Source organism: Amblyomma americanum, chromosome 4 (genome assembly GCF_052857255.1).
Source record: "Amblyomma americanum isolate KBUSLIRL-KWMA chromosome 4, ASM5285725v1, whole genome shotgun sequence".
In the NCBI taxonomy this organism is placed as follows: Eukaryota; Metazoa; Arthropoda; class Arachnida; order Ixodida; family Ixodidae; genus Amblyomma; species Amblyomma americanum.
In genome coordinates, this window is record NC_135500.1 from 194,656,433 (window position 1) to 194,680,743 (window position 24,311).

The following is a 24,311-nucleotide window of genomic DNA, read 5'->3' on the forward strand; positions in this document are numbered from 1 at the left end:
TGTACAAAAATGATAAACCTGCTCGATGCTGCAAGCGCATCATTCCGACACAAAGAACACTTTTTTTCGCTCTCGTCACTTTTATTGCGGTGACACTTCTCGGGCTGCGCAAAGCGCGAAGAAAGCAGCCGCTGCCGCGCATCGAACGCGCAGGAGGCAGCGGCAGCGCAGGTCACTCAGCAAGTAGTGCGCCGGGGAGGACTCGAAGACAGGTGGTTTGTCGGTTTTCATCATAATATTTGCGCATTGCAGCACCAATTATTGAATTCACGTGTCTTGCATGCAGCTTTCGTTCGTCCTTCAGACGGAGAGGTTGCCGTTGAGTGCCGCTACGTAGCGTTTGGCTGCGAAATTGAACGGCCGCTTGAGAAGACCTCGTTTCGTGCATGTGCTCATGGTCATCACCGTATATTGATTTGTATAAGCACATCGCGCCCGAACAACAAACGTTATGATTTGCATGATTTCTCTCGCTTCTCTTCGGCGTGCAGTGGTGTTGCAGTGGCTTCGACTCGCATGACACGGTACTACTGAAGTGCGTGGAGTGGGTTCACTGTCAGTTTGAATGAAAGGCGCGTTTGTATGAAAAACGCGTGACATGTGTCGTGCTGCATTGTAACTGGCGTCATGAGTCGCATGGCTATGTTACGCTAACTTTAATTGCATCATAGCTCAGTCAGGCGTGTTAACTTCGCTAGATCGCGTATTACTGTAGCTGTTCAACGGCGTAGCGTGCAACTAGGTTCACGCGGTAGACTTTTTTTTTTTTTTTTACTACGATGCTAGGCATAAGCTATATCGGCATCCAGCAGGTCAGAATGTCAGTACTGTGTGCAGGAATGTACTACAGCCTTTAACGAACACATGAACAGCGGAATCAGCGGGGCCTGCACGATACCGGTCGACAATGGTCGTGTTGAAGCTGTGCTTGGCGCGCTTGGATACTTCCGATCACGTCATGATGCAGAAAGCGCGAATGTGGTGTTGGCGTGATAAGTTCTGGCGGTCCATGTGTAAGTACCTACATGTGAGCAAAGGAGGATTCGGTTTCCCGCTTAGCATGGACGTCAGAGCTCTCGCTGTTTGGCTTTGGGTAGTCTGTAAAGTTGCGCTTGACAGTCTTTCTTTGGTGTGCTGCTGGCCAACAGGATCATGGCCAAGCGGGTAGCAGATAAAGAGCTGAACCGGGACAACTGGGAGGAAGACGAAGAGCCCGAGGAGCGCGGCCAGTTTAAGACGGCGGACAAAGAGGAGCTGGGGCGAAGAGTGATTAAGACGGCCAAGCGAAGCATGCAGAATTCTGTAAGGATTTGCCCGCTCTGGGCAGCTTAATGTGTCTTGCTCCAGGCAGTTCAAAAGTTCTCAGATGGAAAAACTTACTTTCATATTGCTCCTTCAGCTGGTGTTTGTGTCAGTATTAAATTCTTGATGTGGAGTTAGTCGAAAGGCGCATTCATCTACAGGCTGTTGCAATTTTTATTCATCTTTCATACCGATTGGTCACCAGCTGCAGCTACTGCAAAGTACACTTATTTTTTACTTTAATAGTATGTAATGATTCCAATGTACTGCAGTGTAATCTGTATGTTGCGGGTTGTGTTTGTGCTTCAATGAAATAACTTCTGGCTTTGTACTCCCATCACTTAGGCCCTGGCAGGCACTTCTGGGTTTTGAACAATGCATGGCACTTGATGATTGCTTGAGCACCACACTCTTCAAGAGTTTGACCATTCTTGCACTTTTGTGCGAAATAAGATGCTTTCACTTCACCTTGCAACAGCATGCGTTGATTTCTAAATTTGTGTGTCTCTTGCTTTGTGTACAGATACAGCCAAAATAATACAGAGCACGCTTCAGCATTCTAACTTTTCTCACTTGTTTCGTAGAAGAACATGAAGGTGTGTTGACGTTAAACGAGAGCACAGCAGCACCATATCCTAGTATATGTACTAAGTACCTCTTTGTTTTCGCAAGCAGCCGCCGCGGTAGCAGAGTGGTTACGGCGCTCGGCTGCTGGCCCAAAAGACGCGAGTTCGATCCCGGCCACGGCAGTCGAATTTGTTTGGAGGCGAAATTCTAGAGGCCCGTGTACTGTGCGATGTCAGTGCATGTTAAAGAACCCCAGGTGGTCGAAATTTCCGGAGCCCTCCACTACGGCGTCCCTCATAGCCAGAGTCGCTTTGGGACGTTAAGCACCCATAATCCATAAACCTTGTTTTCGCAAGCAAAGGTGTGAGAGGAGATTGATTGCCAAAGCGTGCTCCGTATTGTTATGACTGCGACTATCACTGGCGAATATGTTGAATATAGCGTGATAGAAAGTGCTGTAGATGTTCAGAAACAAAGGCATTTTCATGTTACTGCGCTGTGGTACGATATGAATGTATACACAGCCATGTGCTTTTATAGCTGTCATTTCTCATCTACCTGAAAAGGCACTCAGCAAAGAAAATTTTTGTGCCAGAGCCTTGTGCATTATGTTTGGCAAGCAGTATTGGCAAGACATTTGTAGGGGGTGCTTACTGTGCCTGCAGGATACTTGTACTCTGTGCAGGCCTCATCCAGCCCCTTCACAAGCTTTGCTTTCGGCGCTACACCACCTGCAAAGCCAACTATTCCCAACACTTTTGGCACTACACAAGCTGCAAAGCCAACTAGTTCCACCACCCTGGTCAATGGTTCGGCAGCAACTGCACCTCTGAGCAAGGAGACACAGAAAAGTGATTCCGTTTATCTCAGGAAACTCGCGGTGCGTAGGCCTTTGTTATTTGGATTATATTAGAAATATATACCTACAACTATGTAAAAGATAGAGCAGGTAGATGGATTTCCTGGCAACACAAATTGAACAATAGAGGGAGAAGCCTCAGGATGCTAGCCATCGTTTCAACAAAACGAAGAAAAGTCCTTGTCGAAACTTTGGCTAGCACCCTGATGCTTCCCCCTCCCTTGTTTACTACTATTAAAGTCGTCTAGCTTATACGAAGACCATTTTCACTGGCTTAGCAAGAATAGATGTTTGCCATTTCTTTGCTCAGTTTATTGTTGTGATTGCTTTGTTGAAGCATTGGTGTTCTTGGTTACTTGTGCTTGAAATTTGTTCATGCTTCTAAAAGCCTTATTTTGAGCAAAAGGGGATTTAGACACAATTCTTATGAAGGTGTGAGGTTATCCTGATACAGGGTTCATAATGTTGTTTTTCTTTTTCAGAGATTAAATGAGTGCTTCGTGAACTGGTTGGAGAAACAATTAAACTCCAATCCATGCTGCGACTTCACACCTGTTTTCCGCGACTACAATCGCCATCTGGATGAAATTCAAAGACGTTACAACACCAAGCCTGAACCCACAGAAAGTGTGTCCACACCTCTTGCAATAAACTTCAAGCCGTCGGTCCCAGGCACCACCGGCAACTTCACAGCTTTCCTGGCAGCAAAAGGTATCCACCTGTTAGTTGCAGTGTTTAGTTGTGCATCTGATAGTTTGCAGTTTTTGAGTGCACTTGGAACAGCACTGCACAAAGTGACATTTTCAGGTCTATCTGTCCTCGTTTCTAAGTATGTCATCTTTGAGGCAGCCTCGAGCAGGCTTTGTTTGGAGAGACACTGAAGGGACGCTGCAAGAAAATGCAAAGTTTTGCTAGATTGAGAGATTCATACCCTGAAATAGTAAATATATCTGAGAACAGAGTTTCAATTAGTGAATAAATTACATAAAAATATAAAGACATTTAGCAGTGCCCCTCAAATTTCATTAACTGTGCCTACTCGGATGTATTTTCCACTGGCCACAATTGGTTCAGTGCTTGCTTGAACAGCACAGTTTCAGCGGGCAGGGGCCGCTGAAATAGAACTACAGTTCAGCAAGTGCTGTTAAGGTATGAGAATGAAGCGTCGCTTGATTTGTATGCCACTGCCCACTCAGCCTGCTGAAGGCGTCATGTACAGCCAAGGACAAGCTCCCATTGTCAATGACACTCTTGCTGGAAAGATGAGGGTGTCGTGTCTAAAGAGGATGGCCTCATGATGAAAAGTGGTGCATGGCATGATGGTGCCATCTGTTGATATGTATTGAAACAAAGGGACCATCTGATGGGGGCCAAGTGACTTCACTTTTGTATTATTCACCAGAAAACGAAGAAAATGTGATGTCATAAAATGAATCGCTTTGCTTGTGTTGTTTGGGAGTGTAAAGGGGGAAAAAATTGGGGACTTTTAATTCCCCCAGCAGCAAGTCTTAGAGAGAGAGTGCGTACCTGTGTGTGTGTGTGTGCGTACGTGCATGCATGCATGCTGTGTGATATCAATGCACATTAGAGAATCCCAGGTGTTCGAAATTATTCCGGAGCTCTCCACTATGGCGTCCCTGGCCGCTTCTCATCGCCCACATCCGGCACATCCAAGGGACACATGGTCCCACTCCGCCTCAACTGTTACCCATCAAAAGGGCGACTCAGGCTCGGACATGAGCAAAAAAAAATACGAACTTTCCCTCCACCCTCATAACCTATATCACTTTGGGGCATTGAGCCTCATATACAACGGTTGATCCAGAAATAAGGCTCCCATCAATTTTAGAAATAGACGACATTGTTTATTCTCATAGATATTTACATCATTGGAAAGATGAAACTTTGCTCTATTTTTCTACATAATGGCCATCTTTTTCTACGCATTTTTGTAGACTTTGCTCCAATTTCTGTATCTCAATGTCGTAGAACTCTGCCACCAACCCATTGAGGAAGCGTTTCACCTCTTCTTTGACTTGAGCGTCGCTCCAGAAGTGTTGGCCACTCAAATGTTCCTTTAACTTGGGAACAAGCGATAATCACTAGGCACGAGGTCTGGACTGTACGGTGGGTGGGGCATGACAGTCCACCCAAAAGTTTGTCAAATTTTCCTGGGTTTGATGGGAGACGTGAGGTCGGGCATTGTCGTGAAGCAGTGTTACACTGGCTGCTAGTCGTCCTCGCCGGCGGTTCTGGATAGCTCGCCTGAGTTGTCTTAATGTTGCGCAATGACTGTCTGAGTTGATTGTTGTCCCACGTTCGATGAAATCGATCAGCACTATCCCCTTAAGATCCCAAAAAACACTGGCCACGACTTTGCCAACAGAAGGAGTTTGTTTGAACTTCTTTGCGACTGGTGACTCTGGGCGACGCCACTATTTGGATATTTGTTTCTTTTGGGGAGTGAAATGAAACACCCACATTTCGTCTCCCATAACAATGGAGTCCAACAATCCTTCCTTATCTTGACACTTTTGCCATTTCTCCTTGTGGTCTGATGTCAATAGCCACGGTACCCATTGAGCACAACACTTGTGATACCCCAATTTTTCAGTCAAAACTATTTCCACTGTACCGTAAGAACTCCCCAGGAATCTGAGCAACAAGTTCACAAACCGTGATCCTCCTGTTTTGAAGCACTTCGCGTTGGACCACTCGATAACCAGCTCCGAAACTGATGATCTTCCACTCCGTTCTTCATCGTGGACTTTCTTCTGACCGGCACTAAAGTCCCTGCACCACTTTCAGACGTGTTGAACGGACATACACTTGTTGCCGTATACCTCTGTCAACTGATGATGAATATCCACGGGTGGAGTCCCTTTGATGTGCAAAAAGCGAATTATGGAACAAATCTCGCACTTAGCAGGATCAGCACTGCGAACCTCCATATCGGACGGCTACTGAGCCAAGAAGGAGCGGTGCAGCGAAGCGAGACCGGGAAGGGGGGGGAATCGAGAGTGAGGGAACAGCCACGTGCAGGAGTGTTGCCAGATTTTGCCTCGTACCTTCCCGTGTGGCTGGAACTCTGGGAACCTTATTTCATGATCAACCCTCTTACCACACAGACTCTTGAAGCTTGTCTGGCATAGCCTCTTGCTTCTCTTATTGTTTTCCTTTAGTGTTCTTTTGCAGACATTCACATACAAAATGTATTTGCACCAAAACATTGATGATGTTACCTCCAGACCATGTTCAGCTCATATTATGCATGTTTTTACTGACCTTTTTCAACTAGGAAGTCTCTTAAAATGTGCACCTAGAGGTCGTGCATTTAAAGCAAGTGACGTCATTCGTACCGTCACAGTATTTTCAATGGTAAGCAAGGTTATCACAGTTCTTATCACGATAGCCACGACTGAAGCTCATTGAAACCTTTGGCTTTGACCGGCTCGTTGGAGATTTACTTGCATGGTATGGGGAAGCATAAAGAGAATAGCAATTTTTCAGATAGAGAACATGGCTATAAAAGCAGTCTTGATGCCATTTGCAGTGACTGAAAAAATGTAAGGATGTCAACCAATGTGTGAGATACTACACATCAAGGTACCATTGCATGTGATGCCTTAATTGAACCACCAGCATTACTCTGCATCTTCCACTAATCTGTATTTTATAAAATAATTAAGCTTGAAGCCCAAATGCTTACTCTGCAACATGCAATCACCGTAGAAGTTAACTTAAGCATGAGTAAAAGGCAGTTCTAGCAAAGTTGAAGTGAACTATGCAGAAGAGTGTGGAATCTTCATTGTGGGGACTAGCTGCAGTAGTGTAGTGCTTCGGGTTGGTCTGCAGCTAGCTTTCCTTTTTACTTGTTGCTTTTGCCTTTCTTGTCTGTTTTGCTGCCGCACCTGTTTGTGGAAGCACAGCAAATTTGATTAAAAAAAAGTTGCTGTTCATGGATCAGTGCCACACCTCTGCGTGGTTGCATGGCACAATAAATAAAAATGAAGACGATTTCGCTGTTAGGAGGCGGCCGCTTTATCTGCCCACATCAGGCATTGTAGAGCTCATATAGAAGTATAACAGTGAAGGCAAACACGGTGCAGTGGAAATAAGGAGAGTAGTATACTAAGGTGGTTGGTACCGACGCATTGTGATGTGGAGCTAAAGATGGACACAAACGGGAAGGCAATTGATTGCAGCGCGACGTTAAGTGTCGTATTGTTTCTCTCTTGTCACTGTCCACTAATTGCACTGTATAGGGAAGAAGTTTTTTTGCACACCACCAGATGGTGCCGGACCACTCTCTGCCAGCATTTCTCTTTCGCTTGTCCTTGCTGACATGGTGGAGTACATGGCGTTAAGTAGTTTGTGGCATCGTTATTACTGATCTGTTCATTTGGAACTGCTTGAGACATGGTTTACAGGTTGTGTGTGCTTTTCAGCTGATGCAAACTCGGCCACTCCATCTTCAGACTCCTCCATGGGCGACGCCAGCTCGCGTAGTACGAGTGAGATCAAGAATTTCTCGTTTGGCATTTCTACGGCAAGCCCAGGCACACCTGCCTTTTCGTTCTCTGCCAAGCCGTCATTTGGGTTGTCGGCAGTTCCTCCCGCTTCAACACAGAAGGACTCTAATGGTGAGTGCATCTTTTGGGTTCCCTACGAATTCACTCGCATTGTTGGTACCCTCAACATTGTATCCATACCACACGCGCAATTTCAAACGCCATGTCGAGGCATTGGCCCCCGAGGTTTCAAAATGCTTTCAAACCTGAATATGTTGTGACTGCTGCACAGCGAAGTGAATCACCATTGAAAGGCCCAATAATTAATAATCATGTGTCAAACACTTGTAATGACACCTTCACAACTGATGGCTCAGCATTGCCAGGACCATCCAGCCTGTAGTGTTAACCTGGAGTGAAAGATACGATTATTTCTGCAAAAACTTTAATTTGTTTTATCAGTACAACTTACCCTGGCTGTATCAAACCCACATATATATTGAATAATTGTTCATGCCAGAAAATCCTCTTGAAAATGCTATGTGAAAGCACAGCACTGTTTGAATCTTGAGGGGATTTGGCAGCCGCTGCTGCCCGCTACTGCAGGAAACACCCTGCACTTTGCTGCTCAATTAGAAGAAGTAAGCCATAAATTTTTCGTCTTTGGGGTGACAGCGTCGTCGTGCGCAGTGGGAGAGCTTTGCATTCAGGTGTCAGAACAGTGGCAAAAACGTACATGCTTAATGGACTTTTTGCAGAAGTCTGAAAGTCAAGTTCCCTGCACTCGAAAATTCCTTCACCATAGCCACCGGACCAATTTTAGGGGCAAAAATTACGTGCAGCGCAGGAGACTTCTAAGTAATTGTGCTGCCGTCGCAATAAATGGATTAGCGCAGCTGTCCTAAACCACTGCTTGCGGCTTAGGTTTAATGCAACCTACGTCTGATGCAGCCTATGGAAAAGCACAGTGTTGCAGTCCAGGCACTGATTTTAGAGTTTATGTTCTTGATCCCATTCCAGGGCAGCGGCAGTGGTCTCAAAGCTAACGTTCATTTTCTCAAAACGCAAAAACAGCATGGTGCCAGGCACTGAAATTTTCAAAGAAAAAAAAGGGGATTTGTTCATGACCCATTGCTAGTGCATGCTTTATATTTATGCAAATTTAAGTATATGTGTGAGATTTATGATTCATTTGGCATTGCATCATGAGAGGCAGGAAGCGCCGCAAGCGCTTCATAATGACATAAGCTTATTTGCTCATGCATAGTAGGCTCTTTGTGACAAAAGCTGCGGTGTTTGGTGTCCAGACTGCATGCAGCATAAGCAAACGATGCCACAACTATTACCCCGGGCTCCGACCGGCCGTTATCAGGAGTACGTACAGTGGTGCACTGCTGCAGTACATGCAACCTCCGCAGGGAGAAGAGCTGCAGAGCAGCTTGCAGCAAGGAAACAGGCTTCCAAGTCCACAAAGGAGATGTTTATTCACGCCATCCTCCAACAACACGCACACTCAGTCACCCCGTCCCAAATGCTCCAAGCGAACGTGGTCTCTGTATCATAATAAACTCAAGACTAATGCTTAAGACGGGGACATAGAAAAGAATCAGACAGGACTGTCTGATTCGTTTTTTTTTTTAACATTTTGAGTTGATAATCGTGTCATATTTCTTGCAGTAGACTCGCTTCGGTGTGGAAAAAGAATTTTTCAAAATGCCAGATAAAAGTATTCCAAAAGAGCGACAACCAGGAAATCGAAACTGAAATTGGGTTTCGACCAAACTATTACTTGGCAGCAGATTGTCCTGTGACGTCACAGATACTACCACAAAACCTTTCGAGTGCGCGTTGGTTGGCTAAGGTGGCAATTGTAGGTGAGAGCTTGGGTCATTGTTTATCTGAAATGACCAAAGGCCAGCTCAAAATTTTGTCCTTTAGCAAACACTGAGCAAATATCGATGGCCGTGTGCTTCCAGTGACGTCACGCACTTAAGGCTGCCCGTATAATCTCTCCGATTGAGGCCACGAAATGGGAAATTAAAAAATTCATTTGCGTTGCAACAAAAATTTCCTGCTGCAAAATTTGGCACAAAGGACCAGGAAACTGTGGAGAATTTACCGTGACAGTTTCAGTAAAATCGGAAGAGGTAGAAAAACGCCGGAGTCGGCCTTTAACACCTGATGAGAAATGATGCAGGCTGAGCACCCCCCAGCTGCAGAGCTCTCGGCACACATTGTGCAGATCGCACACAGCGCTCCACAACCCTGTTGCTTCTTTTCCTCTGGCTGTTACTGCATCCGTAGACAACGCAGTGGTGCCCAGATGCTTACTTGTGCTTGCAGGAGGATGACAGGGACATGTTTAAAGCACTCTCGGAGGTTACAAAGCCCGCTTGTTGTGCATGGCACAAAGGCACCTCGTAGCATTTTGCAGCCCGGCGAAAGGTAGCGCCTGATTCCTGGATTTGAGAGCACGTGCGAACTGGTCCTGATGTGAGAATATCGTATTGTTGGCTATAGTGCCATGTATTCAACCCCCGACATCATCAAAACACACGAGAACTGCAAAGTGGCTGCTTATATACTGTATCATACAATAGACTCCCCAGCAGAACAGAGTGCCCGCAGCACTTCCCCATAGGCTTTATTACTCGCTTGCTATTTTGTTTTCTTATCATCGGTTTTCACTTTAGCTGTTCGCTCGAAATAAACACATGCAGGCTAGTGTTGCTCTATAGAGCATGACCTGAAATGTGTGGGATGCATAATAGCGGTCACTGCTGTATACCTGGTCATTCCAAGCACACTAGTGCACCTTGCAAACATCAATTTCGTCTTGCAAATACGCTGCATGCAAAAAGAATTGTTAGAAACAAGGTACAGTGCACACAAACAAAACACTCTACTGCTCTTTGTCATCACTGCGCTATACCCCCATTGCAAGTTTCGTCGGTGCTGCCGATCGTGAAAGTTGCGAATTATTCATATTTATGAAATGTCTGTCCACGGAAACGTTCTGTATATCAAACAGCGCGCTGTGCCCTTGCAAGTGGCGGTTCTCCTAGCGGTACTTCCATGATCAATTCCAATGTGATAACATTAGAAGCCTGATGGAGCCAGAATGCTTCGTCGATCATAAATGTCACCTATTTGCTGGAGGAAAATGACGTCACTTCCGGTAAAGGCATCAACAGCTGCTAATGGTGTCGTATTGCTAACACATAGTGAAATTAGATGTCCCTGTGAATCTTTGAATTGAATGCGGATCGTGGTCAGTGTGCAGCGTTGGACCCGTGCTGGTAGCCCTAGCCACATGAAATTACTGTAAAACCACATAATGTGAGTTTTGTTTGAGAGTTACCTTCAGCTGTTTGCTTGGAGGTTGACATTCAGTACGCTGCCAGCCTAGTTGACCCAGATCTCTCCTGGTCTGCTTTGCTGGCTGCTTTGCCTGTTAAAGGCGGAGAAATCAAGTGTACCTTAAATTTAATAAAATATCTTGTTTATAATGCCCTGGAAGCAGATTTAGGATAGGCAGTAACTATTTCCAAAGCACCTTCTATTGTGGCTTCAGTGCGAAGCAGGCTAGGTAGTACCGTATTTACACGATTGTAAGTCGACCCCCCCCCCCCCCCCCCCCAAATCACATTTCTGAAAAAAAAAGCAAAAAAACTTCGAGGTGGTTTAAGCTTGGCCTTGAAACAGCCACATCACGACATCGCGCGGAAGAGCTGAAAATTTTCCTCGCTGTAGCTGGCACACCTGTATCACCCGTTGCGAACATCAAACTTGCGGCCCGGTGCGCAGCTGTTCGTGTCTTTGACGTAAAAAATGGCAGTCATCTTGAATGTAGCCGTGAACGAGCACCGGTCGCTTGCCGGGCCTGGAGCACAAATGACAACTGTTGAAGCACTACATTAAAAACTCGTGAAACGCGGTCGACAGTAGCCAAATGCGTTGGAGCCAACGAGAAACTACGCAAGAATAGCGTCGGTTCTTCCGTCGGCTACCGACACTCCCCGCCACCATTGCCGTTCCGAGTGGGGATGCCGCCCCGATTGGAACAGCGGCCCTTCCGTCAACTATCAATGCTTCCTTGTGTGCCGAGCGCCCATTTGAAAGTAAAAAGAAAACTTGTTGGACGCTCGAGCTGCTTCCCGTAGAACGCGATTGCGTTATTAGGCCACCGCCGCTTATGAGCAACCACAGTCAGCAGCCATATGTGGGGAGTGTGGGGTGCCAATTTGTTGCTTATCGATAGCCGCCATCGGCTGCCGCCCGCGCGCTCGGGGAGGGGATGCCAGTTTTGCGCGTTGACATAGCAGCTGCTCAAGGCCAGCACAAAGAACGATGCGACTGAGCCGCGCAGCAAAAATGCAGCCACATTGTAGCATGCCCAATATCTCATTTGTCTCGCCTTTACTTATAGTATGATGTTTTCATTTCGATTGTAAGTCAACCTCCCCACTTCGAATTTTCAAATTTTGAAAAATAGGTCGACTTACCATCGTGTAAATACGGTAACACCCAGGGAGTGGCAATCTTCCAGTAAGCTGGCAGGCAGTAGTTTACATACAAAGCGAGTGGTATCTAGCGTTGGTAAAATGCATTCTTGCTTCTAGGTTGGAGATAAGTTTATCTATTGTCATCTTTTATGTATCCAGTTATTTCATGGTCCTCTTCGAGCTCATTATATCCAAGGTCATCTGTATTGTCTTTTAATGCGATAGCATTAGAGTTCACATCAGAAGCAAAATCCGCCATCCGATGTCACAAAATTCACTGATCGGTCTAGATATGTCACATGACCTTGCGACGTCATCAAAATGTGCCCACTATAACAGGCAGCTATTAGATTGATTGGTAGAGAGAGGCCATGGGACCTTGTGATGTCAGTGCAACCTGCCCCACCGGGTTGTGAGCAACGTAGCTTTTATATAGCAGCCTGGATACCATTAGAATTACGTCACAAGCAACCCGGGGCAGTCTAGTGTCACAAAATTCACTGCTTGGTCAAGAGAGGTATGGCATCACAGGGTCAAGTGACCCCACAGGAAACAGTCACAGGTTGCTATCCAGGGGTGGAAATTTCATAAATGGGTCGAAATCGGTGATGTGATATATGCAAATGTCAGCACCATCACAGCATAGCGGATACTTGCTACTGCAGCTAGAAGTCCGAATATGGCAGTTGATTGACCGACAATTTCCACAGAAGCTGCGTCGAATGTATCATCTAATGCTATCACGTTCCACTCTTGAGGTGAATTGAGGACGAATTGCTGGGCTAGTTGGTCACACATACCAAACGATTCCTGGCGCACAAAAAAGACAGACAGACAGAGAACACACCACAAAGCGCCGTGTGGTGCTGTGTGGTGTGTTCTCTATCGGTCTTCTTTTTTTTTTTTGTGCACCAGGAATCATTTGGTAGGTGACTTGAGCGTCCAGTAACTTCTCTTTCTTTTTATATATAAGATGCTAGCAAAAATCAAGCTGCTGGCTGTGGTACTTTTGTGCTTAGAGAACAAGCTATACAATGTACAGTATGATTTATTTTGAGTTACCTTTCCTGAAGTTTATGGCACATAGATGTTGAGAGCTGTGTTCGAGGGTGCATGCTGCTGTCATCATTTAGAGGACCGAGGTTGCTGCTCTTCTGTCTGCTGGATTAACCATTCACGCAGCAACTTTTGGAGCTGGCCTTTTAGCAGCAGCCATTTGGCAACTGACTAGACAGACAGTCTGTTCCAAAGCACGTGAGATGCCCATATGGCAAGGATATTTATGAAAGCCACGTGTACGTGCCTGCTCAGGGCTCACTCATCAGAAGCTGTATGGAATGGCTCTGTGCAAGCCTCACATCTTGTCTGCCCGTTTGCTTTTCAGCTGATGCAAACTATGGCACTTTACCTTTGCAAAATGCCAAGCTTGAAGCTGCTTCACTGCCTTGCACACCACCCACAGCTAATAGTGGCCTTACGAAGCCAGTATAAGTTTTTTGATGCTGTTGTTAAGGGCAAAGAAGCCTTGCCTGTGCTGGTTGGAGTAGAGATGGCTGCACCCAGTAATATGCTCACCCCAAGGCCTGCATTGTCCTTTCCATCACCTGCAGCAGCAGCACCAGCACCCAATCAGACAAACCGTGATGGTACGAATTCTCGCGCTAGCCTTTTACAGTCAACTCTGCGCCAAAATTATCGCCTGTGCTTTACCGGCTTGGAAGCTTCATGGAATGTTTAACAGGGCTGACACCTTGTCTGCTTGTTTTTCAGCCACTGCAGACTCTGAAAGTGCTACGGCAGACTCTGGTGATACCAGTGCGGATGACAGTGGCTTTATTTTTAAAACGCCAAAAGGAAGCTCAGTTTCTCATACAGTGTCACCAAAGCCGGGAACATATGTGTTTGCAGCATCAGGTCTTGTTGAAACAACGGTGCACAAAGACGCAAAGGGTACGCTTAAATGATCAGGAACCTGGACAAGGGTTTTTGCTAGTGCAGCAGCTTTAAAAAAATTCTAATACTGCATGTGCACAATAATTTGCGAGTCTAGAAATGAAAGTTCTGCAGAAAATAATACAGTAGAACCCTGCTGTTACATTCCTAGGTGCTGCATTTTGTCGGCTGCTACGTTTTTGGAGCCATTGTGTCCAAGCTCCCATAGAAACCAGTGCAATACAAACTCAGTTATGAGGCAACTGGGATAGTTTTTCTGCATGCTATATCGTGAATGTCACTTCGCAATAGCAGGGCACCCCGCTACATTGAGCACGCATGGAACGGTGACGGGGCCGAGGCGGAACTTTAGACTCTATTAGCGTTCGGCCACCACCGTGTTTAGCAGCTTCCGGTGTGTTGCACCCATGCCGAGCACACTTGCCGGCGGCGTTAATCTTGTAGCACCTGTTGGTGCAGTTCCATTCACTGCGGCAGCGTAAGCGTGAACAGCCGAAGTCGCGAAAATGAAACTGTGCCGTGTCAAATGCCGTGCGGGCAAGATGTAGTTGCGCAGGGTGGCTCCGAGTCATATTTCTGTCATCTGCATTTTTCCTGTCGCCTGCAGCTTACGAATGTAATTTCTAGGTTCTAATAGACAAGGATTGTGTAGGATTAAAGCGGCTGCCATGAAAATAGTGTAGAAGCGCACACCCATGCCCAAGCTTTGCTCGCTTCATGTGCCCACCCTCTTCACTGCTGCCTCGCGGAATGCAGATTGAGAGCCATTGCAGGGCATTTAGAACTTTTTGTGCATGCGAACAATTGCAAGAGGCACAAAGCCTTGCAAATTCAAGAGGAAGCATGTTCCCCTAGCTAGAAATAAAAAAAATTATAGTGGACTCTTAAGCTCCGCCTTAAAGGTATGACGCGACAGCTTAATGGGTGAATGCCCATATATGTAGAATTGGTCATTCTCAACTTAACATTCATAGATTCCTGAGAGTCCTCGTAACACTCCTGGCACAGTGGTGCAGGGGTTAAGCGATGTGCCACTGCCTTGCGATGGCAGGTGCTCCCACCAGTGGGTTATGTGACCCAGGTTGCTCTTGCCAAGCAACCTGCCACAGTGCACAGTTTGCTCACAGTCCGGTGGGCAGGTTGTGATAACGCCGCAAGGCTACATGACCTGGATGGACCACCTGCCTCCTAGGTTGCTTCTCTGAGGATTTTTCGCTCATGGTCAACGATGCCTATGACGATGCCGGATTTTCTGTGACACAAGCTTCTTACCGCTAGCAAGTTGCGCAGTGCTCGACAAGGTTAGCACCTTCCCTATTCCACACCGTACCTACGTATTATCTTTTGTCATTGCCTAGCAAGCTCAATAGCCTCCTGAGCTTACTCGGATAAGCTCGGGTAGGGACCAGGGTTAGCTGGTTTAAGTTCCAAACAGCCGTTACCTAGCAATCCCAGGTACTACCCGAGCTGTTGCGTTAGTACAGTAGAATCTCGATGATACGAACAAAGTTGATTCAAATTTCGGGATGATACGAATTGGTAAAATTCTGCAGCCGGAGTACATTGTGTACCTGTGCAGAATTTCGAATGTTTGAACACTCCTGCGCCGCCGCTATGGATGATACAAACACGCAAGCCGCGACCGCAGTCTTGAGCACTAATGCTGCCCGTACATCGACAACTCCGTCGTTGATAGTCGTGCGGTAGGCATCACGAGAAGTGAGCGGTGGCGCGCGGCCTGTACACCAACGGCTTCGTGATCACTATAGTCACGCTGTACACACAGGGAGCAGGGAGCATGGCCGCGCGGCCATAAATAAATCCAGTCAGCTGTAAACAGATCTGCGTGAATGCATTTCCCATGCTTCTGCATGTGGCTTTTGTTTGTTTTGGATAGGACAGGATTTCATATTATGTGAATTTTTTCGCTACCCCTTGAGATTCGTATTGCCGAGATTCTACGGTAAAAACTGCAGGCAACAGTGTACATTTTTTAGAGCGCAGCTCTTAGGCGTCCGTTCCTGCGTTCCGTGCCTTAGTCACCTGTCAGGTGGCATGTTATGGCATGTGACAGGTGGCGTGTTTGGAGGTAGTAGCAGAGCGAAACGCCACGTCAAGCGCGGAGCAATGGACAGCCGGAAGGGGGCTGCCTTGTGAAGATCCCGGGAGCTGCGCTCAAACTTCGCATTACTGATCATCGTAATGATCTCTCAGTTATTTTTTCACGCGTGCTTCCCAGCCAGTACATTTTCTGACTGGCACATTTTTTTGTTTCCACGGTACTGTGAGAGTCATAACAGCGGTGTTCTGCTGTACATGTTTTGGCATGGTGAAATTATTGTAGTTTGAACCCGGCCCTCCCTATGACAAAAGCGCTATGCTTTGCGAAGGAACTTCCCTGTGCCATGCCGTGCTTAAGTGGCATTTTAGGGCGAAATTTGAGTGCAAATTGTGTTAGGCAATTCCTAAGCATTAGGGGAAAAAAAATGATTTTGTTATAGCATGTGACAGGTGGCATAGTGGGAGATAGTAGCAGAGCGAAACGCCACTTGCTACTTGCCACGGGGAGATCCTTAAGGGTGGCTAGTGGAGTGTGAAGAGCTGCACTCTTAAACTTCGCATTACTGATCATTGTAATTGCCTTTCAGTTATTTTTTCACGCATGCTTCCCAGCCAGTGCGTTTCCCGACTGGTATGTTTCGCTGAAACAGGTCACCAACAATACACAGTGCTGGCGGGAGATGGACTGGCTCCTCTCTTTGAAAAGCAGGAGTAGTGTTTATTGCCTTTCCCTTTCCCATTCTTTCCACTGAGTTAGATGCTGCTGAAAAGGCGCTCATGATGGTAGTCGCGCCCACTGCTTTTGAGAATCGTCGCAGCAGCATTGAAAATTAATTTTGTGTCAATTTTCATTTATTCAGGCTCAGACGACGAAGAGTATGTGCCACCAAAGGAGGAGACAGCCCCTGTTGAAGAAAAAGATGCGGTTTATACAAAAAGGTGCGTTACAACGTTCAGTGACCTTTTTGCATTTTTCAGAATGTTTGTGAATTTTGATATTTTTGTTCCCGTCAAGGTACACAAAACTTAATACCTGTATTCACCGTCACGTAACATGACTGCAATGCCACATGAGGATCACTTTTGACAGTGCAGAACAGGACAAAATGGTTTAATTATTCGATAATACTGGTGCAGTAATAAGGCAGGACGTGACATTTCATTCACTTCTGTTACCAGTAAAGACAAACTCGCATTTAACTCAATTTAAAACACTATATCGCATGTATTCCTTTCGAGAGTGCAAAAAACCTCTTGGAACCGAAAACTGCCTCCAGCCATTTTGAAAGTGGGGCCATTTATTTTGAAGAGCAGCTCAGCAGAGTTTAGGATAGATCATTTTGCTTGGGGGTCTAAAAAACGTCAGGTCACCAATGCACATGCACAGGACCTGAACAACACTATGTGCTCTGCATTTCAGCTCATCTTAATTGCATTCGCGATATTATATGCAAATATGAAGCTGAATGTATCGAGGAGTGTGGTAAAATCTGTTTTAAGTGAGAGTCTTTTGCTTCAGCGTCATTTCAGTATTTATTCCAGTACTGTGTCTTAGGTTTGGCACGAATGAATAGTGCATTAAGCGTTCATTTTGTCTCAGCTTGTCTTGTGCTACATAGTTGGGCTATAGAAGGTTAAAAGGTTTAACAGCATATCTCGGCTTCCATAGCTTGTGAGCCTAGCATAGGTGCACAGTTGGGTCACCTGGAAATGCATTGTGAAGAGGGATGTTCCAATAGGCAGATTTTCTTGGTTCAATACAGCCACTAATGAATCATTGACATAATAAGTTACTAGTTGTTATTACGATATTTTCACTCCTTAAGATGCAGTAAACCACCAGACAGTGTGAAAGAATATGAAAGAATAAAACATTTATGGTCTTTAACTAGGAGTGAGCCTTCCAAATGACAAGCATTGCTATTCTGCCAGATACTGACTCTGTCACCTGTGAACACAAAGTGTAGTTAGTCCCTTTTTTAGGTAGTTGCAATAGTAGTGAAATTATGCTGCTCCTAGATGCCCAGAGGAACAGTGTATCTAATACTGAGTGGGCCTTAAATTTTTTGTTTCTGTTATTAAGACACTCTAATGTGCATACTTGCAGAACAAACATTAAATCTATGAGCACAAGCCATTGTTCTGAAAACTGCAGAATCAAAATAACTTCTTCCATAAACATGGAACAAGTTCTTGTTAACAAGTGAGGACATTATTGGTGTCAGAGTGTACTGACGAGTTTGTTCTTGCCATTGTTGCTGAGACAAAATGGTTGATGGCTGCATTGTAGGTTGCATATCTTGTCCACACCATTGTGTGCCGTACTTTCTGCCCTGCTACTGAGCTGCTCCAAAACATTTAAACCCGGCTGCCTGTATAAGGCAGCGTTGGAAAAACTCTTGGAGAGCATTGCATTGCAGGCTGTCTTTAAGAGTGCAACATATTCAGTGCCTGTCGCTGCTGAACACTGTAGCTGGGGTGGGTGTGTCAGTTACAGTGGACATCACTCCTTCTTTGTAAATTGCTGCTTTTCAAGCATTTTGTTTATTTCTGAGCGCAAAAAATGTTGTTCAGTACTTCAAGCTCACCCCATCTGCCCACTGACGTCATCGGGGTAGAGGACACACGGTGAGGTGTGTCGCCCTAATCGCTTGCGAGCTACTACTACAGCGATTTTTTAAAAAATGCCTCTAAATTATAGGGTCCACACAGAGCTTTTAAATTTGACTCGAGTACCCACGAGCACCACCTCTACAGATCTGTTGCACTACAATGTGCCCATCGAAATCATTCCAGGGTCTCTTTAATGTCATAATTTTTTACTGACAACAACCACCTACCGTATTTACACGATTGTAAGTCGACTCGAATGTAAGTCAACCCCCCCAAATCTCATGTCCGAAAGAAAAAAAAAAGTTGACGCAAATGTAAGTCGATCCCCCCAATCGCATGTCCGAAAAAAAAAACACAGGTGGAGCGCTTCAAAAACGAAAATTTATTGCATGGATTGGCTATTCATTCTCACTTGAGTCATCTTCAATGGTACTGCTGTCGTCGTCGTCGTTGCTGCGATCCCACAGCACATCGTCCTCCATGGAAAGCCAGCACTTCCTAAATGACCGCACCACGACATCGCATGGAACGGCCGCCCAAGCGGAAATCACCCACCCGCACACAGCCGCCAGGGAGGCTCTCTTCACGCGCCCCGTTGGCGTAAGTTCCCGCCCTTCTGCCATCAGCCACTCGTTGTACTCACGCCGGAGCAAGTCCTTGAATGGCTGGTTAATGCCAACGTCTAGCGGCTGCAGCTGCCTCGTCAGACCGCCGGGAATCACCAGCATATCTGCATCTTCTTTTCGGAGCTCTGCCTTCACTTTCGCGGTAAGGTGGCCGCGAAATGAGTCCAGCACGAGGAGGTTCGGATTGCGATTTTTGAGGGATGCCTCTGGCCTCAAAAGCCACACCCGACGGTACCAATCAATAACTAAGTCGTCCGTCATAAAGCCTTTTTCGTTCACTCGCACAATCACACCTTTCGGGTACATTTCCTTTGGCATAGTTTTTCTTTTGAAGACGATGTACGGTCGGAGCTTTGTGCCATCTGCCAAGCATGATATCATAACAGTGAACCAAAGTTTCTTGTTTCCTGTCGTGAGAAGCTTAACCTCGCGAGCTCCGCTCACACTTACTGTTGTGTTGCTCGTCATGTCGAAGTAGACGGGAGTCTGGTCCGCATTGCCAATTTGGCCGAGCAGGTATCGCCGCGAGTCGCGGAGCTTGAGGTAGTGCCTATGGAAGTCGAGAACTTTCTCCTTGTAAGCAGCAGGCAGCTTCTGGCATACACTAGTACGCCGACGAAGAGAGAAACCAGCCCTCTTCATAAATTTCGAAGCCCAAGCCCGGCTGGCTTTGAAGTCTGTTAGGAGTATTCCAGCTTCCGCAGCAAAGACCCGGGCTTGTTGCGTGATCATTTCGCATGTCACTGGAAGGGACCGATCACGTATTTCGGTGACATACGCTGCAAGCTTGACCTCCAGCTCCAGAAAGTGTCCCGACTTCGGCCCGCGGAAACCTCTTCGCTTGGAGTCGCAATTGAAAATTTTGTCTTGCTGCTTCCGCCACTCCCGCGCCAACCGTTCAGAAACGTCGAACCTGCGGCCCGCCGCGCAGTTGTTGGTTTCTTCGGCGTAAATGATGGCCTCCCTCTTGAACGCTGCAGTGAATGAGCGCCGAATGCTTTTCGAACCTGGAGAGCTCATGGCGAAGTACATGGTCGGCAGTCGAGTCAAAAGCACCAACTCCAAGCACCACCAACCAAAGAGTGATCGGTGTCGGGGCGTCGGCTCTTCCAGCAAACATCGGCATTCCCCAGAAGCGCCGCTGTTACGTATTGCGCAACCAACTGAAATAGCGGCTCTTCCATCAGCTAGCGACACTCCTGGGCGCTGGCGCAGACTCCGCGATTGGAACAGCGGGACAGCGGCCCTTCCCAAGAGTGAAATGAAATGAAATTGGTTTTGGGGGAAAGGAAGTGGCGCAGTATTTGTCTCAAATATTGGCAGAAACCCAGTTGTAAGGGAAGAGATAAAGGAGGGAGTGAAAGAAGAAAGGAGGAACGAGGTGCCATAGTGAAGGGAGCCACCTGGGGATCTTTAACCTGCTGTACTGACATCGCACAGCACTCGGGCGCCTTTGCGTTTCGCTTCCATCGAAACGCTGCCGCCGCGGTCGGGTTCTAACCCGGGTATCCTGTTCAGTAGCACTGAACCATCGCGGTGGGTAACGGTGTGCGGAGTAAAAATAAAAAATGAAAAATCCTGGCCAAAAATTCCGCGGAATACCTGAATGCTACGCTTGGAGCCGTAGAGCAAACAAAAACTTCTAACATCGCAGTAGCGTCTCTGATAGATTGTTTTTCTTGCATTTATTGGCAGTTCAAGGTTTCGTTTCGATTGTTAGTCGACCCCCCCACTTCGGAATTTTAAGTTTCAAAAAAAAAAGGGGTCGACTTACAATCGTGTAAATACGGTAAGCCGCAGATGTCAGGTCCAGTTTCACAAAGTTCATAGCACCTTGAAAAATGGCCCGCATGCGCAAAACTGTGTGCCGTGGAACAAGCACTACTACCACCCACACTGGGTACTGTCGGAGAATGCAGGTAGGGAACAGTTTTTACATATTGTGCACAATCATTTTCTAACAACAGCTCAATCATGGATAGTAAGTGCCTATGGCAATGGCACATACAGTGGAATCTCGCTAATTAATTCAAACTTCCAGCTTATTCGAAGTGGTGCTTTGGTCTCATGAATATCAATATCACATAAAGGGCACTACTGAATCCGATCTCTGCACTATTCAAACAAATTTTCAGTCCGATTAGAATTAGAATTATCGAGAGTTGACTGTTCTTGACATGCTCTTTTTATGTCGTAGCAGTGCTTTACACCAGCAGCTTTTCACCATTTTGAGTGGGCTTCATTGTACAGCTCCTTAGGTCTTGTTGGAGTTTCTTTTTAGTCCTGCAGCTTTGTGTGATCCCAGTGAAAGACTCATGGGAGTCCCACATCAGTCTCCTCGCTCCTAGCTGTTTTCTTTTTCTTTCTTTTTTCTCACTTCTTTTGTTGTGTCATTCCTCTGTGCAGGTGTAAACTGTTCCAAAAGAAAGACGATAGCTACGCCGATAAAGGAATCGGTATCCTCTACATCAAGCCTCAAAACGATAAACACCAGCTGCTGATCAGGGCCGATACCAGACTTGGTGAGTATGCAAGCGGCATTGTCTGCTCTGCTGTTGTGTGCTGAATAGACTGATTTCACAAACAGTTGCTCTGCGCCGCCACTGCCAAAATGCACCCTGGGAGTTGTAGTACTCCGGCCGGCGGCCATGTCGGCACAGTGCATGGTGTAAGTGCGAGAAGCAGTTTTGTTTGCATTGCCGCATGGCATTTTGCAGCATGTATGCCGGGTTTGTGGAGTAGGTGGCTTCACCTAATCAGTGCCATAGACTGTGACAGCAGCACTAAGCAGGAGGTCCTGGACCTCATGTTTCTTCAAAAACAAGAAAGGTCCTAAAAAAGAGCGCTTAGAAGATGGTCAGAGAGAAAGCTGAGAAGTCTGTTCAGCACGTTTAGCCATTCTTGACCTGTAGGTCAGTGTATGTTGCGTAAATTTTCAGGGTATTTATTCAGTGGTTGCAGGCAAATATCATGCGGTGATCCATGTATTCTAATCTCTATAACACATCATTTGAAACAAGAAAACACACAACTAAAATTAAGTGTCTATAGTCCTTTAATACCTTCCCGGATAACACGATTTCCTGGCTACTGTGTTTAAAATTTTAGCAAATCCTGCTCGTATAATAGATTTAGCAAGAGGGCCTGGCATCACGTGGTTGCAAGCTGGCTACAGAGATAAATTGCTGCTTAATCATTGCAGCAGCCAGAACATGGCACTTTTTCGTTACAGTTATCCATGGTTTCAAGAGTCCTCACATGCAATGGAGTCACCTGCTTAACTGAGTAACTGCCGTAAGTGGGTGGTGACAGGGAAGAACACTGCTCTAGCAGAGACTTGTGGCGACATTGGAGAGCCTCCCAGCCTGCAGAGGTGTGATACCTCAAAATGCACAACTGCTACAGATCTTGGATATATCAAACTTGGATATGTTGAATTATTGCTTATATCAACTTGTCAGAATATCCCCTTGAAAATCCCATGCAAGAGTATAGCAGTATTGTTTACATTTATCGAACTATCGTTCTGCAGGACATTCAATGCATTAACCCGAATTAGCTAACTCATTATAACCTGTTTTGTGCAGCATGCCATGTTTTACATATAGTCTTGTTTTGTTTCAGCACATGTCAATGCATGCATCTTACTTGCAAAATCATCCACTAATAGCGACGTCTGTAGTTCATTTTCTGGTCCGTTCTAGCTTACAAAAGCTCAGAGTGGTGAGAGTGGTCTCTTTGTGATTAGAATGCGATACACAATCAATGCAAGTCATCCTTATTTGTTGTGTCCCTTCCGAGGTGGTCAAAATTAGTCCAGTCTCTCCCATCACAGTGTCCCTCAAAGCTCCCTTGAAGCTTTGGGGCTTTCCTCTTTAATACACATATGACTGTAGCACACTTGTGTTTTTAAATGTGAACTTATTAAACATTCACCTTTATGGGCTCATCTTCAGCCTCATTCCTAATAACTGTTTGGTTTGTGATGGTGACTCTCAGTTTCATTTTGAAGATTCAGTAGCACCATCAAACTTGCAACAAAGCCTCTTTTCCATTTGATATAACTAGAGCAACTGTTGTGGTTCCTTGCTTTCATCTGTTTGCTTGCAGGTAACATCCTATTGAACATAATGCTGGCTCCCACATTACCGATATCTCGTCTGGGCAAAAACAATGTGGCGCTGGTGTGCATACCAAATCCATCTGTGAAACCTGAAGGAGATTCAGCAAGCCCAACCACCATGCTGCTTCGGGTGCGCACTGCAGAAGATGCTGATGAGCTCAAGAGTGCCCTGGATCGTTACAAAGGCCAGGCAGCCAGCTGAGTGCAGCAGACTGAGTAGATTTTTTTTTTTAGGCATATGCCCCAGATATGGACAAAAAATTCATGCCAGGTGGCTATCTGCCTGGTCTTTTACCTCACCTTCAAAAGTGCACGTGGATGACAAGTGCGCTGTTGACCAGCTAATAAAGAAGGCCTTTGAAATTTTTGTTTTCAGAGCTATGCATTATGTATGTGATTTTTGTTTTTACAAAGCAGCAAATTGTGCTTCTAGATAAGCTTATAGGATACTTTTGGCTGTAACGGGAGGTCTGCACCCAGTATAGTGACATAACCAGAATATAGTATACCTCACAGGTTATATATACTATATCACTTTTTGGTGCAACTGAGTGAAGGTTATTTGTTTTATCAGGCTACATCACACATGAGATGTGTGAATCCCAAAGTGACTCAGGCTATGAGAGACGCCGTAGTGAAGGGCTCCGGAAATTTCGACCACCTGGGGTTCTTTAGCGATGTAAGTGCACGTTAAAGAACCCCAGGTGGTCGAAATTCCCAGAGCCCTTCACTACGGCGTCCCTCATAGCCTGAGTCGCTTTGGGACGTTAAACCCCTATAAACCAAACCAAACCAGTTGTGAATGGTGGCTTAGATGAACCACTGTGTGCTTTGCCTTTGCATCTCATGGCTGTCACATTGTTAAGTTTGCAAAACGTTAGCCTGAGCAAGTGTCTGCATCCCTTGTCACATTTATGTTTTTGTGGTTCAAGGGTCTTGCCTATGTGGGGCATTACGTGAGCTATTGTATGCCTCATGCTTCAGTCTTGAAGTCGCGCAGACATTATAGACGCCAGCTGAGCACAGGTTTGCACGTTTGAGTCCCAGCTCCAGCATCGCCATTCCAGTAGCAGCAGAATGCGAAGGCAGTTTGTGCACCAGCTTTGGGAATTCGTCTCATTACGGTTTCGTTCGCAGCCGTCACATGCCATTCCACACTGCATTTCATACCAAATCTCTGTTAGCATTTCT

General features: G+C 46.0%; 1 protein-coding gene across 7 annotated transcripts; it reads left to right on the plus strand.

The window, feature by feature from the left end:
* The first annotated feature begins 73 nt into the window (after positions 1–73).
* On the plus strand, positions 74–23,497 carry Nup50 (nuclear pore complex protein Nup50). 7 transcript variants are annotated; one of them, XM_077662772.1, is made up of 9 exons: positions 74–212; positions 1,149–1,302; positions 2,555–2,749; positions 3,211–3,439; positions 7,177–7,371; positions 13,515–13,694; positions 16,619–16,697; positions 21,404–21,519; positions 23,108–23,497. In XM_077662772.1, the coding sequence occupies exons 2-9, from the start codon at positions 1,153–1,155 to the stop codon at positions 23,320–23,322; spliced, it is 1,359 nt and encodes a 452-aa protein (XP_077518898.1). In that variant the 5' UTR covers positions 74–212; positions 1,149–1,152; the 3' UTR covers positions 23,323–23,497. The 7 variants fall into 7 exon arrangements, with proteins under 7 accessions (XP_077518898.1, XP_077518903.1, XP_077518899.1 ...); XM_077662773.1 differs by having other exon boundaries at positions 109–215; XM_077662775.1 differs by having other exon boundaries at positions 195–219.
* The last annotated feature ends 814 nt before the right edge of the window (positions 23,498–24,311 follow it).

Coding starts and splice junctions, on each gene's coding strand:
- Nup50 (XM_077662772.1), top strand. CDS start 1,153: ATGGCCAAGCGGGTAGCAGATAAAGAGCTGAACCGGGACAACTGGGAG. Junction 7,372..13,514: donor AACACAGAAGGACTCTAATG/GTGAGTGCATCT, acceptor CTTGTTTTTCAG/CCACTGCAGACTCTGAAAGT. Junction 13,695..16,618: donor GGTGCACAAAGACGCAAAGG/GTACGCTTAAAT, acceptor TCATTTATTCAG/GCTCAGACGACGAAGAGTAT.